This window comes from Haemaphysalis longicornis, unplaced genomic scaffold (genome assembly GCF_048455015.1).
Source record: "Haemaphysalis longicornis isolate Haplotype H1 unplaced genomic scaffold, Haemaphysalis longicornis Haplotype H1 scaffold_1, whole genome shotgun sequence".
Taxonomy (NCBI): domain Eukaryota; kingdom Metazoa; phylum Arthropoda; class Arachnida; order Ixodida; family Ixodidae; genus Haemaphysalis; species Haemaphysalis longicornis.
Window position 1 is genome coordinate 29,685,897 of NW_027526203.1, and position 27,630 is coordinate 29,713,526.

General features: G+C 47.3%; 1 protein-coding gene across 1 annotated transcript; it reads left to right on the top strand.

The window, feature by feature from the left end:
• Positions 1-141: 141 nt before the first annotated feature.
• Positions 142-27,011, top strand: LOC144175673 (4 kDa defensin). The gene is made up of 4 exons (XM_077704718.1): positions 142-220; positions 2,485-2,558; positions 9,173-9,232; positions 26,663-27,011. The coding sequence occupies exons 2-4, from the start codon at positions 2,516-2,518 to the stop codon at positions 26,782-26,784; spliced, it is 225 nt and encodes a 74-aa protein (XP_077560844.1). The 5' UTR covers positions 142-220; positions 2,485-2,515; the 3' UTR covers positions 26,785-27,011.
• The last annotated feature ends 619 nt before the right edge of the window (positions 27,012-27,630 follow it).

Genomic DNA, 27,630 nt, shown 5'->3' on the forward strand with positions numbered 1-27,630 from the left:
CTCGCACCGGTTGTTTTGAACGCTTTCGTACGGAAGCCAATCCCTTCCCGGGAGATTTGCATAGGAGGATGCTGAACGTCCCGGAAATGTCGGCGACGATATTACGAAGCTTCCGCTCTAAGCACAGTGCGCGGAAATATGACCAGCTATAAATGTTGCTGCCATCCATTCTCCTCGAGTGCAACAACGCTCGGTGGCTAGAACACAACAGTCTTTTCAAGTAAGTGTTATAAAAGTGTAAAATATTTTGCTGTGTATCTCTCTTACACGCATGTGCTTTGTACAATGGTGTTTACCATTGTGTATGGTGGATAGCAATGCATCTTACGTCTTACTCTGCAGCGAAAATATATGCTGTGTGTTTCAGGGCACTTAGGATAATTTAATGAGCTCTACTGCTTGTTATATTGGTGGATTCAGAACAGACAGGCGCCAGACATCTTATTACTATCTGGTGTAAAGAAAAGGCAAACAGGTACACTCGTCCACCATCTCAGCTGCAGGAACGCTTTGCGCACTTACCGGCTTCTCCTGTCTTGGGGTAAGGTATTTTAGTCGCACCTTTACACTGCACTGAAGTCGAATGTTGGACTGAAGTCCTCCACACCGGGTTGAACTATTTTACCTCAAAATGTTGGAGCTATTCTACGCTAAAGTAGAACATGATGATCCAGCCAAACTACTGGAGGACTCTGTACATGCACCTGTTTCGGGCAACGGGAAATGAATTGAGACGGATAGAGCAAGTTATAATAAATGTCCCTCTCTGGCAGTTCCCAATATAACCACAGTAAATTGTGTGTTTAGATGATGCAGTACCGCTAGCCTGAAGGATTTTTTTCTGTGGATTATTGTCCCTTGCCAGTTGCTTTTTGCTTGCGCTATGCTGATTGTTTTACCGAATGGCTCCTCCAGCCTAATTTTGCTGCTTTCTTATGCTGTATTTTTTCTTAGTAACTTGTAAGAACTAACCCGAGATCTATCTTTTTACTGTCGCCCCCTTCCCCCCCCCCCCCAATCCTAAACTGCTCTGAAGCATCAAAATACAAACTGAACCCGGCAGCTAAGTCTGATTAGGTGGTTTAAAGGCGATTTCACAGGGATTATCAAAGGCTTCTTTAGCGTTCCATCATATTCGAGTCTCTTCCTTCACTTAAGCAGTTTTATCTGTTTTTGTGCTTGTGCTTTTCCTCCAACAATGCTTTGTTTTCTTGTTTTCTGTAAATTAATAAAAAAATAAAAACATGGGTTAGCCCAGTTGTTAGCGTAGCGCACTTAGCTCCTGTTCTAGCGACTCGAGTTCAAACCTCGCACAAACTCAACTGTTTTATTCAATTTTTGCCTGCAGCGATGGCCATCTTTGTACAGTTCATGTTGATGATTACAGTCACCCTTCGCTATATATGAGGCATATAATGCTATCGCAGTAATATTCCACATGTCGTCAAACTCTGGCAAGCATTTCAACTTGCAAATAACGTTAGCAAAATCCTTCTGTGCGCCATATGTAATGTCTTCCACAGGGTATGCCCGTTCAGAAAAAAACCGGTGACACCCACACACACAAAAAAACAGTGTATACTTATTTGCGAAAATAATGCATTTACACTTGGTGAGCTTCTATATCATGTTACACTTTTATTAAAACTTCTTAGTTATGTTGGTTTGTTATTGATGTCCTTGTCTTTGTACGCTTTTTTGCACGATTCTTGCCTCGCTCGAAGCCGTAAGAAAATTCCAATTGAACCTGAGCGTGTAACAAAACCTCAATCAGCCATTTATAAATAACACATTAGAAAAGCTTATGAATTGATGAGTGCTGCTATCGAAGAATACAGCACCATAATGGCCATTACAATGTTGTGAAGACAGTATTTCTAATAAGACATTCCAATTATGTTGGGTTAAAACTACTCAACTGTCGTTGATTTGTTAGCATTTTTTCTCGCCTCATGCATGCATTCGGACGAAATCAGTTGTGCAACGCGGTTCCTGTCGTTGAATGTTGAACGAGACACAAGCTCCCGGTGGTATGGTTAATGTACTCAACGCTACACAATTTTGCGGGCTAGTGAATTCGAATTGCTTTTTAGTCTTCAGAAGGTCACCTTCCTGTAGAATGGACAAAAGTAAGGACACGAGAAACGTCAACAACTTTGAGCAAACAGGTTACAAACACTAAACATGAACAAACCAGAAACGTGAACATGAAGAAATATTGAGGAAGTCGCTCGAAAAGATGCTTTAAAGTTAATCTATGATAACATTATAAATATCTGGTAAATAAAAAAATTGCCTCTTGAAGGTGAAAATGAAGTTTATGCAAATATACAAATTATTTTTGGCTTAAATTTGTATTGGAGAGGGCTCTATTTTCGAAACAGCCCACAAAAATACATTTGCTCTCAACAGATCGTAACTCATATGACATGCTGTTGTTCAAATTGACTGCTGCTGCATAAACGCACTTTTTTTTCCTTCCAGAGAACTTTGAAAGAACCTAAAGTTTTCAAGGATGAAGGTGCTTGTGCTTTCCCTCGTTCTGATTCTTCTTTGCGGTAAGTTAAGAGGGACTATCTCCAAATAACGCACGCAGAAAGAAAGCCTCCGATAAGAGATGCTCGGCGGTGTTTTCCTGGCTTAGCGAGTTGCTAAGAACGCTGCCTCCTTTTATGTACTTCGACTACAGGAATGGTTCCTGCGACTCTAATTGTTTTGCTTTCTTGACATTGTTTCTGGACATAAGAACATAAAAGTGGCAGGCTTGGTTTAAACAATCGCTCAAAACTTCTTTACTATGGAGAGTGATGTAACAGCTGCAAGCAAAAAAAAAAAAAACTCTTCATTGATACGCACCTTGGTGAATGTGTGTACCTAGAGACCGCAATAGCTATCATTTGCATCATAATCCCACATAATAATTCTGCATGGGTCAATGTAATTCCCAAAGGCTAACTATTGAACATTACGATTAGGGTCGGAAAAACAACTCCGACTGCAATTCGTGCACAAATTAAGGACGACGCTCTCAATCCGTTGCGTGTATGTATGTATGTATGTATGTATGTATGTATGTATGTATGTATGTATGTATGTATGTATGTATGTACGTATGTATGTATGCATGTATGTAGGTATGTATGTATGTATGTATGTATGTATGTATGTCTGTATGTCTGTATGTATACATGCATGTATGTATGTATGTATGTAGAGAGAGAGAGAGAGAGAGAGAAAACTTTAATGAACACTGAAGAGGTTAGCCCCACAAACGGCGGGGCTTGCTACTTCAGATGGGGGTGAACATAGTGAGGTGAAAAAAAAAGAGGGGAAGAAGTGCGCACCAACAATGAATAAGAGGGAGAAGAAAATAAAATCAGTTCAGAACGTAGTAAAAATTTACAGCACTAGGAGAAAAAAATCTGAGGATCCCAAGTTTAAAGAACATCGGTTAGTCCCGTGTCAGACAGAAAAGTTAAGAGAGCCTTTGGCCCTCGCGCCGCGTCAGCGTGATGTATGTATATATGTATGTATATATGTATGTGAAAATAAGGGTTGGCAGTCAAGAAAACCTCGGAAAGCAAAGAGTAGGATATAGTAGGTCATAGAAACAGATAAAGAATTTGGAAAGAAAGTGGAGAAAAAAGGCCCGCCAGGTGGGATCCGAACCCACGACCTCCATAATACCGGTGTGGTGCGATAACCACTACGCTACTGGTGGGGTATTTATCCCCTCCACTTTCTGGGGTATTTATGTCAATGTAATTTTTTTTCTGTGCTTGCGGGTGGTAGCGAGCGCCACTCCGACTTCTCGGGGTGAAGGGGACCTTCTTTTTAACCGCCGGGCCGTGACTCCAGTGTCTACGATATGTCGAGAGTGGTCGACAAGCATTGAACTCTCTTAAAGGAGTACTGACACCAAACTTTGACACCTAAAAAATGATATCATTGGCTTCAGTAGTTTGTACAGATGCCTCACAGAAATGTTTGCAGCGATCCGAGGCCGGAATCACATCTAAAATCGATTTTGATTGCCCAGGCCGCGAGCTTTCACAAATCGGCAGCACTAGAGAAATCGCTTTCGGCGTGACGAAACATTGGCCTGCGTGTCTGGCCGGTTCAGGGTGACGTCATATAGTCGTTTTCGGAACCGGAAACGATATCCTGCGCTGCTGTTGTCGGTGGTATTCGTTTGGGCAGGAGACGTGGGCGTAGCTGTGTGAGCAATGCTTGTAAACGTTGCGTGTTCGACGTCTTTGCTCTTCAATTCGTGGCCGGCGCATGGTATTCTTGCACTGGTGCCGAAAACTGCGCGATGTCGACGGGCACCGCGGCGACGCGGCGGTGCGCGTCGCCCAGCTCGCCCTGGTTGTGGTATGGCAAGCTCGCGGTATGCGAAGTACTGCTCGTGGAAGCCTGTCCGAGCAAATCGACGAGGACGCCAAGATGCATTATTTTCCACGCGACGACATGCAGCGCCAAACGTGGACTGAGTTCGTGCGCCGCGGCGGCCGCTAGAACTGTCGCCCAAGCCAGCGGGCTCGGGGTTGCACGGGTCACCTTGGGTGTTGGGAACTTTAGGCTTGGTATCGTTGGTATCGTGGCGACTATTTGATCGCTGGTATCTGTACAACTGCGAATGACAATCCCTTACACAACTTTTCACCACACTATCATCCCCTTTTTCGCATATGGAGCTTTATTTTGGCAATAATCTCCGTGGCGGCGATCGGTGACCAAGGCATCTGCCGCGGCCTGTTTTGACTCTAACGCGCAGGTAGCGCCATCTTTCGGCCGCTTGCCGCACCGCTGTGCCGGCAGTGCTGGGTCGGAGCGCCGAACCTCCGCTGCCGCGGTCAGCGTAGGCTTACCATCGCGGCAAATATCTGAACGCCACTTTTAAATTCAGCGCTGATAGCAACCCCTAGCACAATTTTTCAACACACTAACATCTACTTTCTCGCATGTGGAACTTGTTTTTCGTGATCAGATTGATTAGAAGAGTGGCGACAAGCTGTTGCTATCACGGTCTGCGCCGGTTCGAGCCGCAGTGATATTGAAAAACGGACGACGGCGAAGACATCGCCAGCCTGATTGCCTGGGCAAATAAAGTTCTTCTGTCTGTCGGGTGGCAGCGACTCATCCGAGTCTGACGATTCAGACGACATGTCGACTGCGCGGGCGAGGGCGGACCATGTGCAATCGTAGCAGACGATGCGGCGAACGCACGGAGGAAAGAAAAACGTCCCTGACGTCACGGGTGAGACCGTGACGTAAGGCTGGCCCGCTTGCAGACTGGCCTTCGAACGGCCATTTTCCCGCGCGGTGACCAAATTTGAAATTGGTTGCAATAAACGTGCTATAATTAATTCTGTGTTGGCGGCTGACGGCTTTCGGTTCGATTTTCGTAATTACTGGGCCAATAGGTATTCTTTACAGCATAAAAACTGAAAGCGAGAAATTTCGTGTCAGTACTCCTTTAAGCTCCCTATGGCACTAAGACTGCCAGAACAGAGGCCCTCGCTGTGCATGTAGCGAATCAGAATAGGAAATGAGGGGCTCTTTTAAATAAGACAGAAATAGGGGTTGGCAGTCAAGAACACCTCGGAAAGCAAAGGGGAGGATATAGTAGGTCATTGAAACAGATAAATAATTTGGAAAGAAAGAAAGTGGAGAAAAAATGCCCGCCAGGTGGGATCCGAACCCACGACCTCCAGAATACATGTCTGGTGCGATAACCACTACGCTACCGGCAAGGCTATTTTTCCCCTCCACTTTCTGGTGTATTTATGTCAATGTAATTTTTTTTCTGTGCTAGGGGGTGGGGGTGCTAGGTCCCCTTCACTCCGACTTCTCGGGCTGACAGGGTCTCGGGGTGACGGGGACTTTCTTTTTAACCCCCTGGCCGTGACTCGAGTGTCTACGACATATCGAGAGTGGTCGACCAGCGTTGAACCCTCTTAAGCTCCCTATGGCACCAAGACTGCGAGAACAGAGAACAAGACTTCCTCGCTATGCATGTGTGTGTATGTGTATACATACAAACATATAAAAAAAGAGACAGAAAACGCGAAATCTGTTTATTTCAGATCTCTAGTGAGCGCAAAATAATGTACAAATTATCTGAATGTGGATCTATCCAATGAACGACAAAAGCTGCACATTTGCAATTTCTTATGTGTACTTTACTTGCGAAGGGGTCGGTGATGCTAGTTTGTAATTTGATGGATACCCGCCGCGGTGGCTCAGTGGCTCAGATGCCCTGCTGCTGAGCACGAGGATGCGGGTTCGATTCCCGGGCGCGGAGACCGCTTTTCAGATGGAAGCGAAAAGCAAGAATTTCCCCGCATTTCCCCAAGGGGAAGAATGTGAAAGTGCGAATGCACGAGCTGAATTTGCGCGGTTCGGTAATGTTCGCGAAAGAGAGATCACACACACGCACACAACTACAAAGAAAGAAAGATGCATTTATTCACAGACACCTATTTGTGTTGTCGTTGTACTTGATTGATAGAGCGGATCTCAGCTTTGAAATTTCGTGTCAGTACTCCTTTCAGCGGGTGCACTAGCCCTTCTCACGCCCGATTCCTGGCCAATCCCCCACGTGGGTATGTGCCATGCACAGACACCTATTTGTGTTGTCGTTGTACTTGATTGCTAGAGCGGATCTCAGCTTTGAAATTTCGTGTCAGTACTCCTTTAAGCGGGTGCATTAGCCCTTCTCACGCCCGATTCCTGGCCAATCCCCCACGTGGGTATGTGCCATGTCAGCGGCCAGGTAGCGCGCGCCCATCTCCCCCCGTTGCCAAGGAAGACGAGGAGATTCCTGGCCAATCCCCCACGTGGGTATGTCCCATCTCCCCCCGTTGCCAAGGAAGACGGGGAGCGCGCGCACCCGCAGCTGTTGCTATGTGAACTGACGGCGGTCAGCGGAATTCAGGGTCGCCTATAAAGTGCATTCGCACTTAAAAACGCCCGTTTGTTCCAGATTTCGGCGCGCGTTAAAGACCCCCAGGTGGTAAAAATTAATCCGGAGCCCTCCACTACGGCGCGCCTCACCGCATTTGAAGCGTCGGTGCGTTAAACCCCACAATCAAGCAATAATTTGGTGGATAGTGGTAGCTCAGTTGCTGAGGCGTTGTGCTGCTGAACCCAAGAACAAGGGTTCCATTCCCGGCCGCAGTGGCTGCTTTGCTCATGAAGGCGAGAAGCGCGAACGCCCGTGTGCTGGAGATTTCGGCGCAGGTTAAAGAACCTTAGGTGGTCAAATTTATTCCAGAGGCCTCCACTACGGCACACAAAATCGCCTGTGTAGCACCGCCGCGTTAACCCTCATGAACAAATTGTCGGATAGTTGAGAGGAAATAACAAGTTTTGCGACGTCGGACAATTCGTGCCGAGAAAGAGTGTTGCTTGGAGCATCATATCAGAATTCTGCCGGATGAGATAAAGCATCCGAAGCTTCTTTTGCATTGCGGCCCGCCGCGGCTGTTAACTGCATGGTTGTTTATTGGCCCCAGTGTACCTTCGCATACTCCTTCCAGCAAGGGGAAGAGAGCTGGTGAGCGAAGGAGCGTACTGGGCATGCGCAGTCACCACCCGCACCTCTGGGGCATGCTCTCGTTAGTAGCGTACGACCATCAAAGAAGCCTCTCGTCGAATTTCGTCGCTGTGTAGCGTGAAACAGTGCACGTACATACAATTGTTAACGTTTCAATATCGCGCTGAGAGCCCCAGACAAAGAAATCGGTGCCTCTCCTTCTAAAGATGGCGATGACTGAACGCGAACTTTTCGCGTAACGGTTTATCGTCATCTTTACACTGTGCGGTGCAGGATTCGTTCTCTCTAACTTGGCACTCCCATGCACCCCTTCTACACACAAACCATTTGACCATATCAAAATGAAAGCCATTGCATAGACGCCTGCTTCATAACGCGATGGACTGTGGTTCACTTCCAGCCACCGGAAGCGTTTTTTTTTCGTCCAGTTCACCCGTTCAGGCGTTATGGACGAAACGAGTGAGAACACGGAAGCTTCCGTTTAAAACGTCTATCGGAACAATCATGAGTCTGCCTGCGGAAGTAACGCTACGCGCGTGTGTAGTCTTGGCTGCTAAGATTAATAGCGATAGCCTGAACGAGCGTCAAACCGGGATGGCCCCAATTAGAGGCTCCCACACGAAGCGATGGTATTTCATACAACGGTTGGAAGCGAACTCCCGTAACTCATTCCCACTGCGCATACGTTCCTCTTGCAAGGATGCTCAGAATGCACTGAAAGCCACGTTTCCTGGTATTTGAATGTATTCTGATAGCGATAGCGATAGTGATAGCGTCTACTTCACTGAAACGGGCGCGTCAGCCAGAAACAGTGGTGCGAGCGCAGCGCCACCAGAGAAAAAGCGGCCACCAGCTCGGGACCAGTGATATTCCGTGCGCGAATTTTCCCTTCTTCAGGGAATTTTCGGCTCTAATTTTGGACAAAAGGGAAAAAGGTATCGTTCAATTATTCAGATAATTTGAGGAGTCGCGATGCAAAAAGGAAATATAATTTCACTAAACCGCACCTTGCATCATTTATTACTTTGTTTTCGTTTAAAAAGTACCTTAATGCTTGATCGAATGTTTTTTTAAATATGCACAGTCCTTTTTCCGCAAGACACAAGCATCAAAGAGTCCTTCCAATCCGGTTCATAAACCATGATACCGCATAGAGGAAATAGTACTCGACGTGAATTTGCAAGTAGAGCGTAAATCGGCGGCGGCTGAAGGGCTGAAGCTTGTTCGCATGTATTCCTGCGCAATGTACCAAAAAGTATTTCAGGACCACCTAGGTCTTCGTGCTGTTATCAAGAAATGGCGCTAGCAGTCCCGGCGCTAAAAAGTGTCTTGATTAGCCAACAATGCCTGGTTATTTTCACAGAATCAGTTTTACCTTAGGACTTTACATGGTTTTAGGCATATTGTTTGGTGCAAAGAGTAAAAGCATAGTCAAACGCTGCTGAGCGGTTTATGTCGTGGCACACCTTGTTTTTATTCCTGCAACAGCGTAAGGAGCTCTTTCGGCTAAACCGAACACATTCTTATTTTCCCTAAAACTTTATACCGCGCAATCTCTATGGTTCCCAATTGACTCAATCGTGCATCGCTGCCCGCATGCTTCCTCCACAGGATTCATGGCTGGCTCGGCAACCGCAGAGGAAGAAAGCCAAGTGGCACACCTTAGAGTTCGTGAGTAACACGCAGAAACGCTCTTACGAAATGCTGCAAAGATCTCAGTGAAGAGGAAGCATGCTGATATAAGTCGCATGCTGACCAATGTATTTCACAATCCCACACGTTGTAATCTAGTGCGGTTTGTGGTAGTAATTAAAATGTACTATAAAATGGTTGTAGCAACGGTTGTGGATCACCGAGGTACACAGTAGCGCATCCACCACTAACAAGAAAATGCAGTCCTTTCGGTGTCGGCTTAATCACGGGGTAAAAAATACAAGGCCTCTCTCTTCGTTGGACAAACTGAGCCGTATAGTTTGTACCAGGGTGTCAAACCGGAACTGAACCGAACCCAAAACCGGAACTGAACCGCTATTTTTGCCGGAACTGAACCCTAACCCGAACCGTTATTTTTTGAGCACGCTGAACCCGAACCAGAACTGAAACGAGAAAAGAAATAACGGTTACCGGTTCATGCTGAAACAGTTCAACCCTCCGTTGTTGATATTGCAAAGCCAATGGAATTCAGGCTTTTTAGGGGTGAAGCTCCTAAAGCCATGGGTCTGTCCATCCCTTGTGTCTCGTGGTACGTGACCACCGCATGCTTTCGGAGATGTCGCAAAGTGGGCCGCGTTGCACGCGCAAGAACCGGCTGCAACCGGCAGCGCAAACTCAGCACCGGGAGCGCGAGCTTGTCTGTGTTCGCCAACGGAGGCGCGAGCGCACGTGCACTGCGAGGCGGAGATCACGCAAGAGATCACGCCACGAACGCAGGCAGTCGTTCTCGGAGATTGAACGAGACGCAAGGACCTTTGCTCGTTTCCTCTCGTCTTCTTCGGGCACAAGTTCACCCTAAATAAAAGTTCTTTCTTTACCGTTGTGTCCCATCCTACGTGACAAATTGTGGTGGAGGTGCGGGGTAGTCCTCGATGGCGCGGGGTCTTCCACCAGGTCTGGGCCTGGGAGCATTGACTCTGAAAATAAAAGTTGATTTGTACAATGTACACACACAGTCTTACGTCTTTCTTAATGATGTAATGGGCGAACTTTCACGGGAGAGTTACGGTTACCGATGATCTCCCCCTCTCGAGCTTCGCCCCACTTATCATCATTCATTCCGTAGATATGGCGTGATTTTTTTTTCTTTCACGTACCATCAGCTTCGTACCCGCTCGCGCACTATACCCTGCAGACAATTGAGCACTATTATGCTCTATGTAACACAGGGGAAATGAATGATCACCAATTCAGCAATGGTCTGTTGCTGCTGGAAGCGCGGGCGTAGTGCAAGCTGACCAAACAAAATGTCATTCTCAACAGCTTGCAGGGGATATAAAACGACCTTGCCCGTCCCTAGCTGCGGCTTTATTGGAGCAATCTGGCTGCAGAAGTGCTCCACTGCACAACAGCGAAAGCCCACACCCGATGTGTGCAAACTCTTTGAATTTCGTAATTTGTTCAAAAGGTCCGACACCTGCAAATTGTTAATACTTGACAAGTGTGATCGCAGGATCTGCTCAGTGGCTAAACCGTTTGCTGCTGATGCAGTTTGGTCTCTTTTAGATCTGCTTTATTTCGAAGGTGGACTTGTAGGGCAGCCCAAGTCGCTATATTACTTCTACTGCTACTCGTTTCGGAGGGTAATACTGCTGGGGACGAATTAAAGAGCATCGACCCAAAAAATTTCCCTTTCGTTTTGTAACAGCATAATCTGTTATAACATTCCGCAATGAAGCACACGGAACTATGGATGGGGGTCAGGCGGTACGATGACATACTTGTTGCAATCCACCCAACCGGTATAGCTATCTCAAAAAGAATTGCAGTGGTCAGAACAATAATGCAGTGACTGAGCCTTAACTAAAGCTTACTGTTAACAAAGTGTGGCTAACACGTTCCATAAGGTGACAGTTAACAAATTATTCGGGGTGACCAAATAATCTAATTCACTGGTAGTATTTATGTGCCTGTTGTAGGAGTTTTCTGCTTTGTTACAAAATAAATAATGTGTGCCTTTTGTATTAAGCGCTGGTGTTTGAACGCGCCAGTACGCCGGCCTAAATTTAAGACTTCAAGGGTAGCGTGATGGGCGATTCCATAGCGGCGATTGCGATTTCAATAAAAAAGGAAAGGACCGAAAGTATATCCCACCGTCATATCTCTTGCCGGTGGCTTTATGGATAGTCGCTAGGACAACATAAAGTCCGCGCGCTAAAGTAGGTGGTAAATCGTCGCTTCTTCATCTGTTTTTCTAATATCTCGTAACTGCTTCAAGTTTGCTTTGCAATTACGCCACTGCCCTTGGGAACAGCTGAATTTGATTTTTTTGTATTTTTATTGAACTACTAAATATTTTTTTTTAAATATCAGTGCTAATTCAACTCATCGAACCGGCTCGCGAACCGGTTCAAGCTTCCGAACCGGTTCGTGAACCGGTTCGGTACGTGATTTTGTTGAACCGGAATTGAAGCGGAACGAAATGATTCCGCCTGAACCAGAACCATAACCGAACCGGTTAGTTTTTTTCTGTTCGACACACTGGTTTGTACCAAACTTTTGTATTTCTATAGGGGACAAATGGCTATAGAGGAATTCAGCCGCACCACAAGTATACTACAGCGCAATTTATACAGTGTTTTCGCATTGCGCCGCTCAACGCACTCCGCCGTCTGGAACACACTGGGGACCTCCAATTACCAGAACCGGAAGCACTGCGGACAGTTGGAAACGGAACCGGCTGCTCGCTTTCAGCATGCATTTTACGGCGCGGACCATCCCAGGGATATCCCAGGATTCTTCGGGGTTGTTACTTGTGTGATAATCGAAGAGTCTCATTCTTGAATTTATTTTTTCAAACAAATTTATGTCCTTACCTTCAAAGAAAAAAAGTACTAAAGTGCAGTAGGTCATTCTGCAGTCTTCCCCGTGTGCACTAGCAAACTTGCCCCGAAACAGCGAAGTTCAGCTTTTTGCCGGAGCTCGTGCTTCCCTTTGTGCTGGAGCTCGTGCTTCCCTAAATCACAAACGGATTTGTTTTCATTGACGTTGATTTTAATGCCTACGCGTTCTTAGACCACTTCCTAGGGACTTTATTCGCTCTTCTAATTGGCTAAACGATGGAATTAAACAAACGAGTCTGGCGATGTCAGCTGAGCTAAACCGCCTGGCTTGCTACGCCAGAATTGAATCTTTAACAAAGACACCAGCTCCTCCATATTTCGATGCAAGGCTGCATACATTGCCCGTGTGACCATAGCGCTCATGCATTGCATTTTCTTTGATTAGTGAAGCCCACTACAGAGGCGCTCCATGTATACATTGAGATTTATGAAAGCGTTTGCTCGGTTAAAAGGGCCCGCGGGGTTTCATATTTTTTCCCAAATTTGTGTGTAGCCAGCAATTATTGTAGCAGAGTGCAACGTAAAGTTTCCTTTCCCACAATGATTTTGTGTATGGCAGTTTCGCTCGAGGGCAATTGAGCAACCTAAGCCTAGGAGGGCTCTTCGTAATGCTGATGAATACAGGCACAATGCTGACGCCCAATCGGGGAATTACTCGTATGCCTTTGACTTTCCCTTGTTGATTTATAATTTATTGGCCATCCCCAGCGAAAGTTACGTACTCGGCGTTGTAGAGGGGTTTCTAAAGGCGATAGTCTTTCTTGGGCTACTTAAACCCAGAACTTTTGGTCTGTCTGTATGTCTGTCTGTCTGTCTGTCTGTCCGTCTGTCTGTCTGTGACTCGATTCAGCCAGCCGGCCAAAGCAAAACAATGCCTGCGCAATAGCCTTATATAGTCACAGCTAAATCTACCCGTCTATGTCCGGTGTAATGTTCATACTTGCAACATGATTGAAGAAGAACAAGACATTACGCAAATATAAGACAACAAATCAATACAGAAGTGATATTTGCAGTGTTCCTTTATAAAAAATCAAACATGCTTGACTATTGTGAAATTAAATGCTTCCTAACTGCAGAAAAAATCACGCCATATCCACGGAATGAATGATGATAAGTGGGGCGAAGCTCGAGAGGGGGAGATCATCGGTAACCGTAACTCTCCCGTGAAAGTTCGCCCATTACATCATTAAGAAAGACGTAAGACTGTGCGTACATTGTACAAATGAGCTTATATTTTCGGAGTCAATGCTCCCAGGCCCAGACCTGGTGAAAGACCCCGCGCCATCGAGGACTACCCCGCACCTCTACCACAATTTGTCACGTAGGATGGGACACAACGGTAAAGAAAGAACTTTTATTTAGGGCGAACTTGTGCCCGAACAAGACGAGAGGAAACGAGCAAAGGTCCTTGCGTCTCGTTCGATCTCCGAGAACGACTGCCTGCGTTCGTGGCGTGATCTCGATCTGTTCGGACGTGCCTCGTATGAGCTCCGCCGAGTTTTATGCGCTGAGCCGAAACTTCCAGGCCCATCCATCTGACTTCAGCATCCAGAGACGTCGGAAGGCGTCAGGACGACCCCAAGTATCCTCTTTGGTGGTTCCCTACACTTCTCGTGCCGAAATTGCCGATCGACCGAAGACCATGCCGGGGTTAGGCTTAACGCCTAGGCCTCACCCGGCCTTGCCTCGCCGAGGCTCAGCGCAACGCTACCAACATGGAGGCAATCGCCGTCGATGGTGAGCCAATCAACGCGGAAGAACTCCTTCACGAGGATTGGAAAACTGTGCGCAACAGACAACGAAATCTTCACCAACCTGCAAAGAATTCAACCGTAGAAAATCGCCGCTTGCAGAAGCCGCCACGCCGTGGCCCTCCGGCTGCGCCGCTGCCGCCCGACGACATCAAGATAGTGCTCCGACCACGGGGAGGACTGGATCTTCGCAAAGTTACGCCGGCAGCACTAGCGGACGCGGTGCTTCAAGCAGCCCAAATAGCCCAAAACCCTCAAGATCAGCTACGTATCCGACCTAAACCGAACTATGTATTCGTCAGCACTCCCTCAGAAGAACGAGCTCAACGCTACGCCGACATCAAAGCCATTCAGGTAGGCGGCAACACCTTCATGATTGCTGCGCATGTGGCGGCTCCTTCGAACACCATGGCAGGGATAATTTTCAATATCCCCGAAACGGATACCCAAGAAGAAATCCAAAGCAGCGTTTTCAACTACAACCCAGAACTCCCCATTTTGGCCGTGAAGAGACTCGGAACATCGAATATGGCACAAATCCTATTTAATGGAAACCGAGTCCCTTATTGGGGGCGGTACAGATCGAAGACCTACCACTGTAAGCCATATCGACGTAAAACTGAAGCATGGCTCGCCTGCTGGCAAGTCGGTCACAGACAGGATGTTTGTCCTAACCAGAAACCCTCAAGCCGCTGCAGTATCTGCGGAACACCAAATCCCACCGAAGACCACACGTGCACACCAAACTGCATTGTGTGCGAAGGAAACCACCCGACAGGGACGACGGACTGCCCGCAACGTTTTCAACCACGCCGACGCATAAAATATGCTCAAGTGCTGAAGGACTCGCCCTCAAACCCCTCATCGAACAGTGTCAGCCAACCCTCCAATGACAGCGGAACCAAAAGGACAATGAATAACCAAGCAAGCAACACCCAACGAACAGCAAGCAGACCTAACGGCGAACCGAAGGTGAGCCACACAGTTGCTTATTTCCACTGATCAGCCCTCAAAGTTACATCCCCACCACCCTCGCAATCCCCACCACCACCACCAGCCGCGATACCCCCTGAGTTCCTCCAAGAACTTAAGCCATGCGCCAGGAAATACAGGCACTCCGTGCAGAAAATCAAGCCCTAAGAAATGAAATAACAACTCTTAAAGCTACAACCGATCAACCAGGCGCAGAAATGGAAACAGATCTCCCTCCCGCGCAAAAACGCAAAGCGGCGGATCCACTCCCTAACGAACCCGAACCGTCACTTGACCATCGAATTACCGTTGTTGAGAAGAGCTTAAGCAACATCCGCAAAACACTGCACGAGCAGCAGGTAGAATTTAAATCAACCTGCAGCAACTTTAGTGCCAGTCTTGACGCACTCCGAAACGAACTACACGAGGGCATTAAACGAGTACTCGAAACCGTCCAACCAGTAATGGGCCAAGATCACATGTCATTCCCTGCTCTTAGTGGCCAACCCTAAAAAGAGTATAACGCTATGGCAGTGGAATTGCCGAGGATACTCTAAAAAAGCAGAGCCTACAGTTACTCATCCAAGCTCAGCAATCTCCTCCCCAAATTATAACGCTACAGGAAACAGGCAAGACGGTCTCGCTCCCTGGGTACAGAGCATTTCAAAATAGGAACAGTCCACTCACAGCAATACTGGTACACCGCAACATCCCAGCAGTAAGGGAACAGTTTGAAAACACCGACGTCAAACACGACTTTGTTATAATCCATCCCACCCAAAAACAAGAAGACACGCTCCACATACTCAACGTATACAGCCCCCCAAAAGCGCACCGCCAAAATTTTAACAACCTCTTCACACTAGCTAAAAATGCAGCGGGGTCACAACCACTAATTATAACAGGCGACTACAACGCACCACATCGAGCCTGGGATTACTCCACAGACCTAGCAAAAGGGAGAAACCTATGGGAACAGATACAACAACTGCATTTTACACTTCGAAATGACCTCCAGACGCCCACCAGAATAGGAAACAGCGTACAGAGAGACACTACACCCGATCTCACCTTAACCCATCGCATAAAACAAGCAACGTGGCAAGTTTTAGAACACCCACAAAATAGTGACCACTACATAATACAAATAACAATACCTATAGGTAATAAGCTAAGACAACTACGCAAATCACCAAACATAATAGACTGGCCAAAATTCAGACTTCATAGACAAAACCAACAGGAATCACAAGAAACGACATCTCTAGAGAGATGGACCCAGCAATTACTAGAGGATGTCAAGCTACATATAACAACGCCAGATGAAACTCTCCCGGATGAAATAATGGACCCCCATCTCCTACACCTTAGAGAAGCATATCACAGCATCCAAAAAAGATGGCGGAAAAATAAACTCAACCATCGCCTACGCAGGAAACTAGCAAAGCTGGGCGAAGCAATACAAAAGTACACAGCTCAACTAGCACAAACCCAATGGGATGACATATGCAACCAAATGCAAGAAAACCTGGGCATGAAAAGAACATGGCAGTTATTTAAACACCTCATTGACCCCAACAACACTAAATCAGAAACAACAAACCGAATAACACACCTAGTACAAAGCCATAAAGGAGGACAGGAAGATCTCATCAGCCAAATCAAAGATACATACTTCCCAGAACCATCACCGGACCCAATCCACCCTTACCGAGGAGAAGTGAACCACGAACTAGACAAAGAAATAACTGAATCGGAACTACGAGGAGCCTTGCACAAACTACGCACACAGTCCGCACCAGGACCAGACAAAATCACTAATAAAATCCTCAGAAACCTAGACGACACTTCAATAACAACCCTCACAGCCCTTTTTAACGAATATTGGACCACAGAAACACTACCCCAAGAATGGAAACATGCAAAGGTCACGTTTATACCAAAACCGGGAAAATCCCTCAAAATCGAGAATCTAAGACCAATATCTCTAACGTCATGCCTGGGCAAGATATTAGAGCACATAATACATGCGAGATTGACACAGCACTTAAGCAGACTCCAAATCATACCACCGACCATGATAGGTTTTCAAGCGGGACTCTCCACACAAGATATACTACTGCAACTTAAACAAGAAATAATCACCCCAGCAAATCACTTTGACACAGCAGCAATCCTAGCCCTAGGCCTCCACAAAGCGTTCGACAACGTTAAACACTCAGCTATTCTAAACAACTTACAAGCAACACACCCCGGACAAAGAACTTACAGATACATCCAAAATTTCCTCTAAAATAGAACAGCAACAATATCAGTAGGAGATGTGCAGTCAGACACCATAACACTACCAGCTAAGGGTACCCCACAAGGGGCAGTGCTGTCACCTCTCCTCTTTAACTTAGCAATACTAAACATCCCAAAAGAATTAAACAAAATACCCACATTGAAATATACTTTATACGCGGATGATATTACATTGTGGATACATGGAGGCAGCGACGCTCACATAGAGTGTTGAGGAACTGGGCCCCAGGCCATGGCACCGCTCAGAACGCCTTTTATTTCCACCTCTTCCTCCTCTAACACTGATGGTGATAGTCCCAAGCTCGTCTTCTTCTTTCCTTAACACACTCCCGCGCGCGACAATGATTGGTGACCACACACATGCACAGGTCCCACGAAGGAAATATCACAAATATAAATAACAGCCAGTTCAGCATCCTGGTTGTGATTCGTTGAGCCGGTCGGTCTCAGGTCGTGAGTGGCTTCCTTTTCCACCGGTGCTTTGAGGAGTGATGTAGCTTCCTTGTACCGGTTTTGTTTAGCGCTGGAAAGGAAAATCCAACAACACTCGTTTCCGGGGTCGTGAGTTCGATTCTCACTGGCGGCACCAAATGTTGATTGAGATTTTTCGCAAATGTTGATTGAGATTCCTCGTGATTCAGAGGCCGTTTTCGTCGGTAAGAGTGCATGGTACTTTTGGACACTTGGTCTAGCTTGCTCCTGCAAGCTTCCTTTGCGGCTGCGGGCTCCTCTTCGCCATCCTCAGTGAACATTGTGGAGTGGTTGATGGCGAGGAAGCGCTGAATAGCAAGCAGGTCATTGTTGGCATTAGGTTGACACCCGGTGCGTCGGTAGCCGTCCTGTTCTCCCGGTTCGCCGTAGCCGCCAGGATGGTAGGGGACCTCACCCTGCTCGGGCTGTAGCCTCAGACTGACGAACCCAGTCCTGTGCCCGCGGCAGGCACGCACGTAGCCAGTGCCGGGCGGCAGGGATGGTAGCTGCTCACATGTGACCACTCGTCGTGTGCGCACATCATGATCACGAACTGCGCCCCCATGCCTCAGGAAAGATGATCGTGACAGCTGATGGGGTGGAATCCAGGAGCTTCCCAGGGGGCCGCCAAGCGCGGTAGTTGAAGCTGCCCGGTTGCCGTCCACGAGCCTTTCGCAACCAGGATCACCTGACGGTTCGTGCGATCCAAAATGAAAGGACGGTGCGCTAATTCGAGTCGGGGATACCATGTATCGCTGACCCCAGCGGAGACGGCAACGGAGAAGCCAGCGCCGGGAGCAACACGGCCATCGTCGTACTAGTGGGAACGGCGCCCGCTCGCGACACCTAACGATCACGTGTTCTCTCAGCAAGGAACCCCCACGAGCGGCAGCGATGTCCGAAGCGTCGGAGAACATCACGCTGGACGGGTCCACATCACCGTGCATTGTGGTCATGGGGTCCTCGGAGAGGTCAGTTCCGTGGCCGTCCTGGACGATAACGCAGTCACTGCTGGGAGGACGGCCGGGTGCACCCAGTTGTGCCTCAATAGAATCGGTCGTGCTCTCCGCTGGTTTCTCTGGAGGATCAGACTCGTCGGCAGCTGTGAGGACGTTCCGACGGTCAGGAACGCACGGCTCACACGCCGCAGGAACGTTCGCCACCTTGTCAGCCACCGCGGTCATCCCGCTGTCACCGGAGGGTGCCGCGGTCTTGCCGTGCCTGATGACGGCGGAGTAATCGCTGGGCGCTCCGGTGCTCCGAGCAGCAATTGGCGGAGGAACAGCGGAGGGTCTGGCGAAGCACACCAGTGTACGGATCATGACGACCTTTTCGTCGTACTCGTAGCTAACGAATAAATCGGCCTCAAGGTCGTCCAAATCAATGGTCTCCTCATATATGCGCTTATCGAGGGACTTCAACTCCTCGTACCTGCTGTCGACGGCGTGCAGGTGCGAGCCGATCTGGCCGGTCGATGAGAGGGGATCCTGAAGTAGCAATTGAATGGCAGCTACGCCCCTTGTGACGGCTTCCCTCACAGTGCCACGGTGGCGGCGAAGCTCCTCCATGGCAGACGGCGCGAACGCAGGCGACGGGGTGTTCTAGACACGAGACCTAGCGGCAGACAGCGTTCGATGACGAGGCTCGCAGAATTGGGTAGCTTCCAGGGGACCCCAGGCCTAGCGTCCTCGAAGACTGCGCCGCATCAGGTCAGGTCTGCTCATGGGTTGTCTCTGGGTTCAGTGTGGTGGTGTGGAGCGTCGAGCAGCCGGCCATGGCGGGCGCCTCCCAAGGGCAAGGCCTCCGAGATGAGGGAATCACAAAGTATCCCAACCAGGAGTTTCCCAGGCCTCGCGAGCCTCGGAGACGCGCTGCGCCGTCAGGCAGTCCACTGGGTCGTTCCTCCCGGGTTTCACGGCACCAAATGTTGAGGAACTGGGCCCCAGGCCATGGCACCGCTCAGAACGCCTTTTATTTCCACCTCTTCCTCCTCTAACACTGATGGTGATAGTCCCAAGCTCGTCTTCTTCTTTCCTTAACATAGAGCACACCCTTCAAAAAGGAGTAGAGGCAGTCTCAAAAGCTGCAAACGAAGCAGGATTAACCTGCTCACCTTACAAGTCAGAATTACTCTTGCTCCCGCCCAAAAGAAAGAAAGAGAAAACACCTCCACAGATTTCACTCCACATTCAACAACATCAGATACCCATAGTTAAAACAATCAGAATACTAGGATTGCACATACAAGCGAATCACTCAAACACAATCCACATCAAGAATCTCTCAACCCACGTAAACCAAACCATATGCCTCATGAAAAGAATCACCAATCGAAGAGCAGGACTTAGGGAGCGAGACCGTATTCGCCTGATTCAAGCATTTGTAATCAGCCGAATTACCTACTCCATCCCCTACCTCCATCCTAATCCACCCAACACAAGTCCCATCCCCGAACTGCACCCTCTGCACAGCCCCAGCCACCCTACCCCACATTCTGTGGGCCTGCCCCCAAAACCCCTATCCCCGAATCACCACAGCTGAGCAGTGGAGAGAAGCACTGGCATCCCACGACAGGGAGGTACAGACCTCCCTGATAGCAAGGGCCACCTCGGTCGTCGTTGGGCTGATAACGACGTCCACCAACTTCTCACGCTAAAGACAAGCTCAGTTCAATAAAGTTTTGTCTCTCTCTCTCTCTCTCCCTCGCAGTGCACGTGCGCTCGCGCCTCCGTTGGCGAACACAGACAAGCTCGCGCTCCCGGTGCCGAGTTTGCGCTGCCGGTTGCAGCCGGTTCTTGCGCGTGCAACGCGGCCCACTTTGCGACATCTCCGAAAGCATGCGGCGCTCACGTACGACGAGACACAAGGGATGGAGAGACCCATGACTTAAGGAGCTTCGCCCCTAAAAAGAATTCACTCCGCCGTCGCCTGCTGTCGCCCGCGCCACTATAGCTTGTGGCGCCATTTTAACAAATCAACCGGCAACAGCTACGCAAGGTTCCACTAGGTAGGTTCCGCGTTCTGCTTGCAACGCACGTGGAGTAGGGAAACTAAGTTCTATAAACGTTGAAGTAGGGCGCCTCGATTAACGCTCGTCTTCGCCGTACGGCAGCGTTCGCATCGAGACACCCGGTTTGGAGCTGTGGAACGCGGGAAATTTAAAATGATTTAAGCAAACCTTTGGCGCCTTTACCTTGGGAGGAGCGCAACGCAAGAGGAACAACATGACAGGTGAGCGGGAAAGCGAAGGGAGGCATTTACTTCGCAAAAGCCGATAAAGACTATCGTCTTTTGACGCATTTGCAACGAAAGGAGCAGATACGCGGCCAATTTTTTTTTTTGTATAACCAGACCCATTATTATAAGACCCCTGAAATGAAATACAAACAATAAAGCTCAGGCATCATAGAAGGAGTGTCGCATTATTTGGCAGATGAGTAACAGGTACGGGCAGCCTGTAGGCGCAAAAAGTATCGCAAACGTTACCCACCGTTCGCGCCTTTAAGGTACAGTCTGGAGAGTTTTGTCAAGTTGTATTTGTCCCTCCATTTCTTTTTTCTCAAACCGCTCGGGTATTGTTTTTTGCCTGCATAAAGAATAAAGATAGACAGTAAAAATTGTCATAGTAGAATGATTCAGCGTAGCGCCTGTCTGTTACATCAAAGTATAGTATTCGAAGTTCAGAAGATACTGTAGCAGCAGCGACGATGCGGGAGTGCTATACTGGCAAGTGCTACATCCACCTATATTCTATGCCGGAAATATTGCCGCTTTTAAGAAATCGGCAGCTTCGATTTAGGCCGAAATGAAATGTTTGTTAGTAAACAGGGAATTCGCGTGTAATGTGACAGTTGAATTTTCGTAGAAAACGGTAGGCATTTCGTAATTGCTAGTGCACGTCGAGGATATCTCGAGTGTAATTTTTTTTTGCGGAGAAGCGCAAGCGGTGGGCCCCGGATGACAATAATTTTCGATCTAGAAGATAGGGACACATGCACATGCTAAAAAGGTTCTTGCTCGAATATATTTCGAATTTCGGACACGTCTCTTTTCATGACCCTTTTAAAGTTGTAAATTATATAAAATGGAAATGCTTTACATATCTAGCACACAAAACAAATACGCGGGAATCAGAGTATTTTACTAAGAGATTCTCAAACATTTTCCACAATTTCTTCACCTCAGCAGTATACATCGCTGAACATTTAGTACTTCTTGTAGCGTGTCTGGTGCCATGTGTGTACAGCTGTCATTTTCTAGTTCGGAAACACGTGAAATCTGCTAGTGTTTACGCTGTGAACAACGGTTTTCCGAACATTTTGACGCCGTGATGGTTGCATAATGACGTAATGGTGCAAGTTGGGTCCGTGCAGTCATACAAAATGTTTTCCAGTTATAGCGAAGCTATTTATGTTCAAACAGGCATGTCGAATCTACCGCCTCATGGTAGCAAGTGTCAAGAACCAAACATGACTCGCCGCGTTTGCTTAGTGGCTATGGCGTTGTGCTGGTGCGCCCAAGGACGCGGGTTCCATCCCGGCCGCGGGGGCTGCTTTCAGATGGAAGTGAAACGCCCGTGTATCGAGATTTCAGCGCGCGTTGAAGATCCCCAGGTGTGCAAAATTAATCCCGAGCCCCCCACTACTGCATGCCTAATAGCCGAGGCGGAGATTGAAATCACAACAATCAAATCAAGAACCCAAAATAACCGAAAAATAAACCAAAACAAGTGATGGAAAACAGAAACACTCGGTTTAACAGAGGAAAACAGGGAACTGCTTAGAACATCACTTGCGAGAAAAAGTTGCTTTTGTGCAGAACGCGGCATGCGGTGCTAACAGTACAATGCCATCAGAACTTTTCTTTGGTGCCCCGGTTAGAAGTGTTGTTTTACACCTCAACGGGATTTGGTACGGATTTTTTATGCATGATTTCTGTTTCCACACCCTCGAGAACTGCTTTCTGTGTTGGCCTTCACTATGACCGCGCGTATTAAAAGGCCGCCATGCTTTGTTGAATAAGCGCATCCAGTCGTTTGACCAGGTGGCCACGACATACGCTAGTCACATCTTATGGCTCCTCCGTAAATAGATAGCTTTGACTCTCGCTGTGCACATTCGTCTTTATGGCCATTTGTTCGCGAAGTCGCGGCATTGGTCTCGCGCCTGTGTTACGTCATGCAACCAATACTAACGCTGCTAGCCCGCTCCACTTTAGTTGCAGTGACGAACGGTCCAATGTTCCTTCGAAGAAAATTGCAACAAAATTACACACAGGCGAAAAGGGGTGTTTACAGCTGCAAGCAAACATCTGTGCTGGAACTGTGCTATTCTATACTGCGGTACTATACTGTGGTATATTATCTTGTACTGTAGTGTAGTGCTATTATACTAGAATAGCATAGAAGTACGTTATGCTATACTAAAGTACAGTAATACCTTGTTAACTCGAACTCGCATATCTCGAAAAATCGGCTAAGTCAAAATTTTCCGCGGCACCGAACCGTTTCCTATACGACCAGTGTATTTGTTGCCCTTCATTTCGAAGTATTTTCGGGCCAAACTGCGTATATCTCGAAACCTTGACTGAGAGTGGAACGAAAATTTCGCAGCCGCAGACCGTTTCACGAGATTAGCGCGATGAGTCACTCGATCTGGTTTAGCCGCGCCTGCCACAAAGCCGATGTATTCCCCGAACGTGAGGTCTGAGCCTAAACGCATATCAACTTCGTCAAACAACCCTGTGGCACGTCATGTGACGGTAGAGACATTCGTAGAGGTACAGTCAACGTTTTTAGACCTAATCTAAAAACGTTGGGTGCAGTGTACTAGAAGATAGAGGTGTGTTGTGCGGAAAAAAACCCAATGGCGTGCAGCGGCGGGGAAGATCGGCTTATAGCAATGCGTCAAGCAGCTAGAGGACTGCCCGAGTGCGACCGCAAAGCAGACCAGCATTACGCAGTAATTTCCTGCTAAGTAAAATTGCAGTGCCACAAAACCAGCCGGTGAACGTCTCGTGTTTTTTTTTTCTCTTTCAAACCTTCACGAAAAGCAAGGCCGCTGTTTAAAAGCTAGTAAGTAGTAGCGCCTTTCTTGCAGAGGACTCGATATTTCATGGCAATTCGCGCAACTTTTCTTATCTCGAAAATCCGCTTATCTCGAAATATTTCCGGTTTTTACTACTTCGAGTTAACGAGGTATTACTGTATACTGTACTGTACTATACTATACCATACTATACTATACTATACTATACTATACTATACTATACTATACTATACTATACTATACTATACTATACTATACTATACTGTGGTACAATACTGTGTTCTAGTGTGCTGGCACAAGAACTATTGTTTTTGAGATGCTTCCGCGCACAAAGAAAATAGGTAAAGCGCTTAATGGCGCCAGCGCAGGATCTCTCTGAACCTTCAGCGGGTTAGAATTTCAAACAAACTTCACAACCGCGAACCCTGCGCAGTGTCAACTTCCGGGCAGTATAAACTTTACCCCTAATACTTGCATGGTTTCCTGGTCAAATAACGCCTTTAAAACGTCAGAAGGCCTACAGTGCACATCAAACACCATTCGTTGCTTCTAAAAAAAGCACCCAGACGTTCTAGTACCACAATCAGAATCAGTTTATTATTAATACTACAGAAATACATAACATGTGTAAGATATACCGAAGGAGGTTCCATAGTTGATGACGGTAAGGGGACCTCCTTACACGGAACCTCCTTGCTAAAAAGGAAGCCAGCAAAGGGTAGGGCGTCTGGGTTCAGCCCCGCACAGTAAAACAACTGGCGAAGAAGTGTAGACAGACATGAGTTTGGGGGCGTTTGAATTTCGAGAAGCTCAGAGTATAATACGTTACGAGGAGCAACACGTAAGTGAACTGCGAACGGTTTCTGTAACTATACACGAAAAGCCGGACATGCAGTGGCCAGGTGAGACTAGAACACTAAAGATTAAATGTGTAGCGAATAGGTGAGCACGAAAGACAGCCACGATAACCAAAAGACGAAGCAAGACTGAAAGAAACGTATTAATGGGAACAAGAAATGGAATCGTAAGCGTCTTTAGATATCTACACGGCAGAGAAGTCGGACATCAGCAAGTACAACATTTAAAACAATTCCAAGGACTGCGCTTTGCTTTTTGAGGGTAGACCATGTTGCTTGCACACGAAGAGTCTTGTGGGGAACTATACACAAAATAATGAACATGCGGGGCCCGCAGAGAGAAAACAGAAACGATTTGGCTCATTGAATTGCAATGATATTCATTGTATCCATCCGAATACGTTGGAGATACTCCCGTACCCAAACCCCTGGGTGTTAAATCCAGCACAGAGACGAAGTCTCCAGAGGTGACTAAAATAAAACCAGATGCGTGGTGGAAGAAGAGCATAGAAGGTAAGATTGCCTGGTACAGCTGGTGCCTGTAAGGGACAACGTTAATTTGAGCATGTCTATAATAACAGCGCTTGAAAAAAAAACATAGATGTGTTCCGCTACAAAAAAGATACTAATATCAATCACTCAATCAACCAATCAATCAATCAATCAATCCTTCAATCAATCAATAATTCGACAAATAACTTCAACGCATAACGAGGCACACAATATCACTTTACTCAAACAGCATGACGTAGCTGTGAAAACCCCGGAATGCAAAATATATGCTTGCATTGAACAGCGAAGATCCTGATTTCGGGTCTAATCACGATGTGGTCCTCATCGTGTTCCCATTTCCTAGCTTTAATCGCTATGACTGCTCGTTCATATTGGCGATGGGGACCCCCCCCCCCCCCTTACGTTGTCCTTGAATGCCTAGAAAGACAGGTGAAAAAGACGGCAGCTTCTCGTGTAATTCAGCTTTCCTCCGGGAAGATAGCGTTCGAAGATAGTTAATATTTGTTTTTGACTAGGCAGGTAGTCCAGAACTCCAGTTCTACCCATGGTTACCAAAATGCTTTATTGTAACTTCATAGGGACTTCAGATACTAAATGAAAAAGTACAGAAAACAAGTACGGTGTCAGTGCACCGAGAGTAATTATCGCCGCACAGATAATAGAACGCTACTAATAAGCCCCATTGGGAGTTATAGCGTCGAGGTTCGGTGGCGTAAAAAAACGATAAATTCGGGCGATTGGGCTCTCACACATCATTTCTTGCACACAAATGCATCTTTACAAATTTTAAAGGTAGCGAATATTCTAGGCACCCTCCGGTACAATGAGAAAACATCTACTTTGGTGTTGGCTGAATAAAAGAAGATAGCGGCTATAAGTCTTCGTATTCTTGAGGTTTAGCATAGCTAGCCAGCTTCATACAGGTACAGTAGCTTTGCTTTTAATTGTCTTTGCTCCTCCGATGTAGGGTATAGTGCCAATTCAACTGAGGTGGAGTACAGTATAACCTCCCGAAGTATCACCATGGATGCCTCAGAGGGCAGCACTGTTGCTATGACGAGTTATGGAGCGGACCCACTATATCTCCTGCCGGAAAAAGCACGATCAGTCCCGGAGAATGTAATTAAGGCGAAAGCCGGACGTGCTTCGTCTGACTGGAAAACTAACCGTCGTCGTTGTCAAACATAATTATACCAAAATGCCCACTGCTGTAAAGGTAAAATGAATACAAACACATTCTCGTTTGTATGAGATTGGAACCCCGGTGTGCAGACCAACAGCCAAATGCCTTGCCACAGCGCCAACCTCGCACCCTTCAAGTGGCGTGGTGCCTGCCCCATTACCGGTGAACGTGACTGCATATGAGTAAAACTGGTGCAGCTCTGACTGTGAGGACGCTGCCTCGTGAGTGATGTCTATTCAAATAATTCCCGTCTTTATGAAAGCGAAGACGATGAGCAGTCACATTGTACTTGATAAGCGAAGCCCTAGGCTATGGTGTTGAAAGGAAGTGGGCGGGAGTTTCAACTTTCCTGCTCCCTACATAACTGCCCCGAGCATTACGCGTGGCACAAGCATATCAGGGCGTCTCTCACGTGTTTGTAAGCGTGCCCTCGTCACTTTGCAGGTCGTGGTTTCGGCTGCCCTTTAAACCAAGGTGCCTGTCATCGCCACTGCAGGAGCATCCGACGTCGGGGCGGATTCTGCAGCGGCATCATCAAGCAGACCTGCACCTGCTATAGAAACTGATTCATGAGCCACGGCGCGTTCCCTGTCCAAAATTCCAGGTGCTTACGCCAGGACAGGATTTCCCATTAGCTCATTTTCTTGCATAATCTCTTGCTCGAGTGAAAGTTAATATTGCTTTTATGCTTTTGTATGCGCGCAATACCGTGGAAACCTGAGAAATTACAATTTCGCCCATGTCTTGGGATAATAAAGGCGTTCACTGACTGTCTTATCAAAACTTTTTTATTTTGTGCTTCGTCATGGACACCTCCCTGACTAACGTTCTAGCTTATTCTGGAATACTGGACATGAGGGAACGGCACATACACGAAACAAGGACTTTATTAAAAGCTCTCCCAATGTTTCGTAACCTATTCTGCTCCTCAATTGCGGGTGCTTGTGTTCGACCAGAAGCAGCAGTTAGGAGGTAGTTAGTTTTTATTTTTTTCTACTCGTTCCTTGTTGCTGCGTGTCGGAAGCCGTGGGCTTAGAGGGGAGAAGGGCACCAAGGTATCTATTCGGCATTTCCCGTGTTCCTGTATGTACCAGGTCCCGAGGAGGGTAATTTGTGAACATTTGAATCAGAGAAAATCACCTGCGTGCCGTGGAAGTCAATCTTTTTCTTTGCCGTGGTGTTCGGCCAATGCACTGTGCTGCCTAAAAGACTTCCCTTTGTCGTTTTTGTACTGTCGGAGGTGTCCTGGGATTTTCCGGGTTTTCCCGATGTCAGTGGTGGGACATTGTGCCCAAATAATTTTGGAAACTTTGCCTTGCACTTTTGCGTCAGGCCATCAGCCGCCTGAGGGTTGAGACCGGTTTCTGGGTTGCGAAAATGCTTTCCTTCATGAAAATTCGTGATATTGTCTC

Bases quoted from the DNA above. Each gene is read 5' to 3' on its own strand.
- LOC144175673 (XM_077704718.1), top strand. From the start codon at position 2,516: ATGAAGGTGCTTGTGCTTTCCCTCGTTCTGATTCTTCTTTGCG. The intron at 2,559-9,172 runs GTAAGTTAAGAG...CTTCCTCCACAG, and splicing joins CGTTCTGATTCTTCTTTGCG to GATTCATGGCTGGCTCGGCA. The intron at 9,233-26,662 runs GTGAGTAACACG...GTCACTTTGCAG, and splicing joins AGTGGCACACCTTAGAGTTC to GTCGTGGTTTCGGCTGCCCT.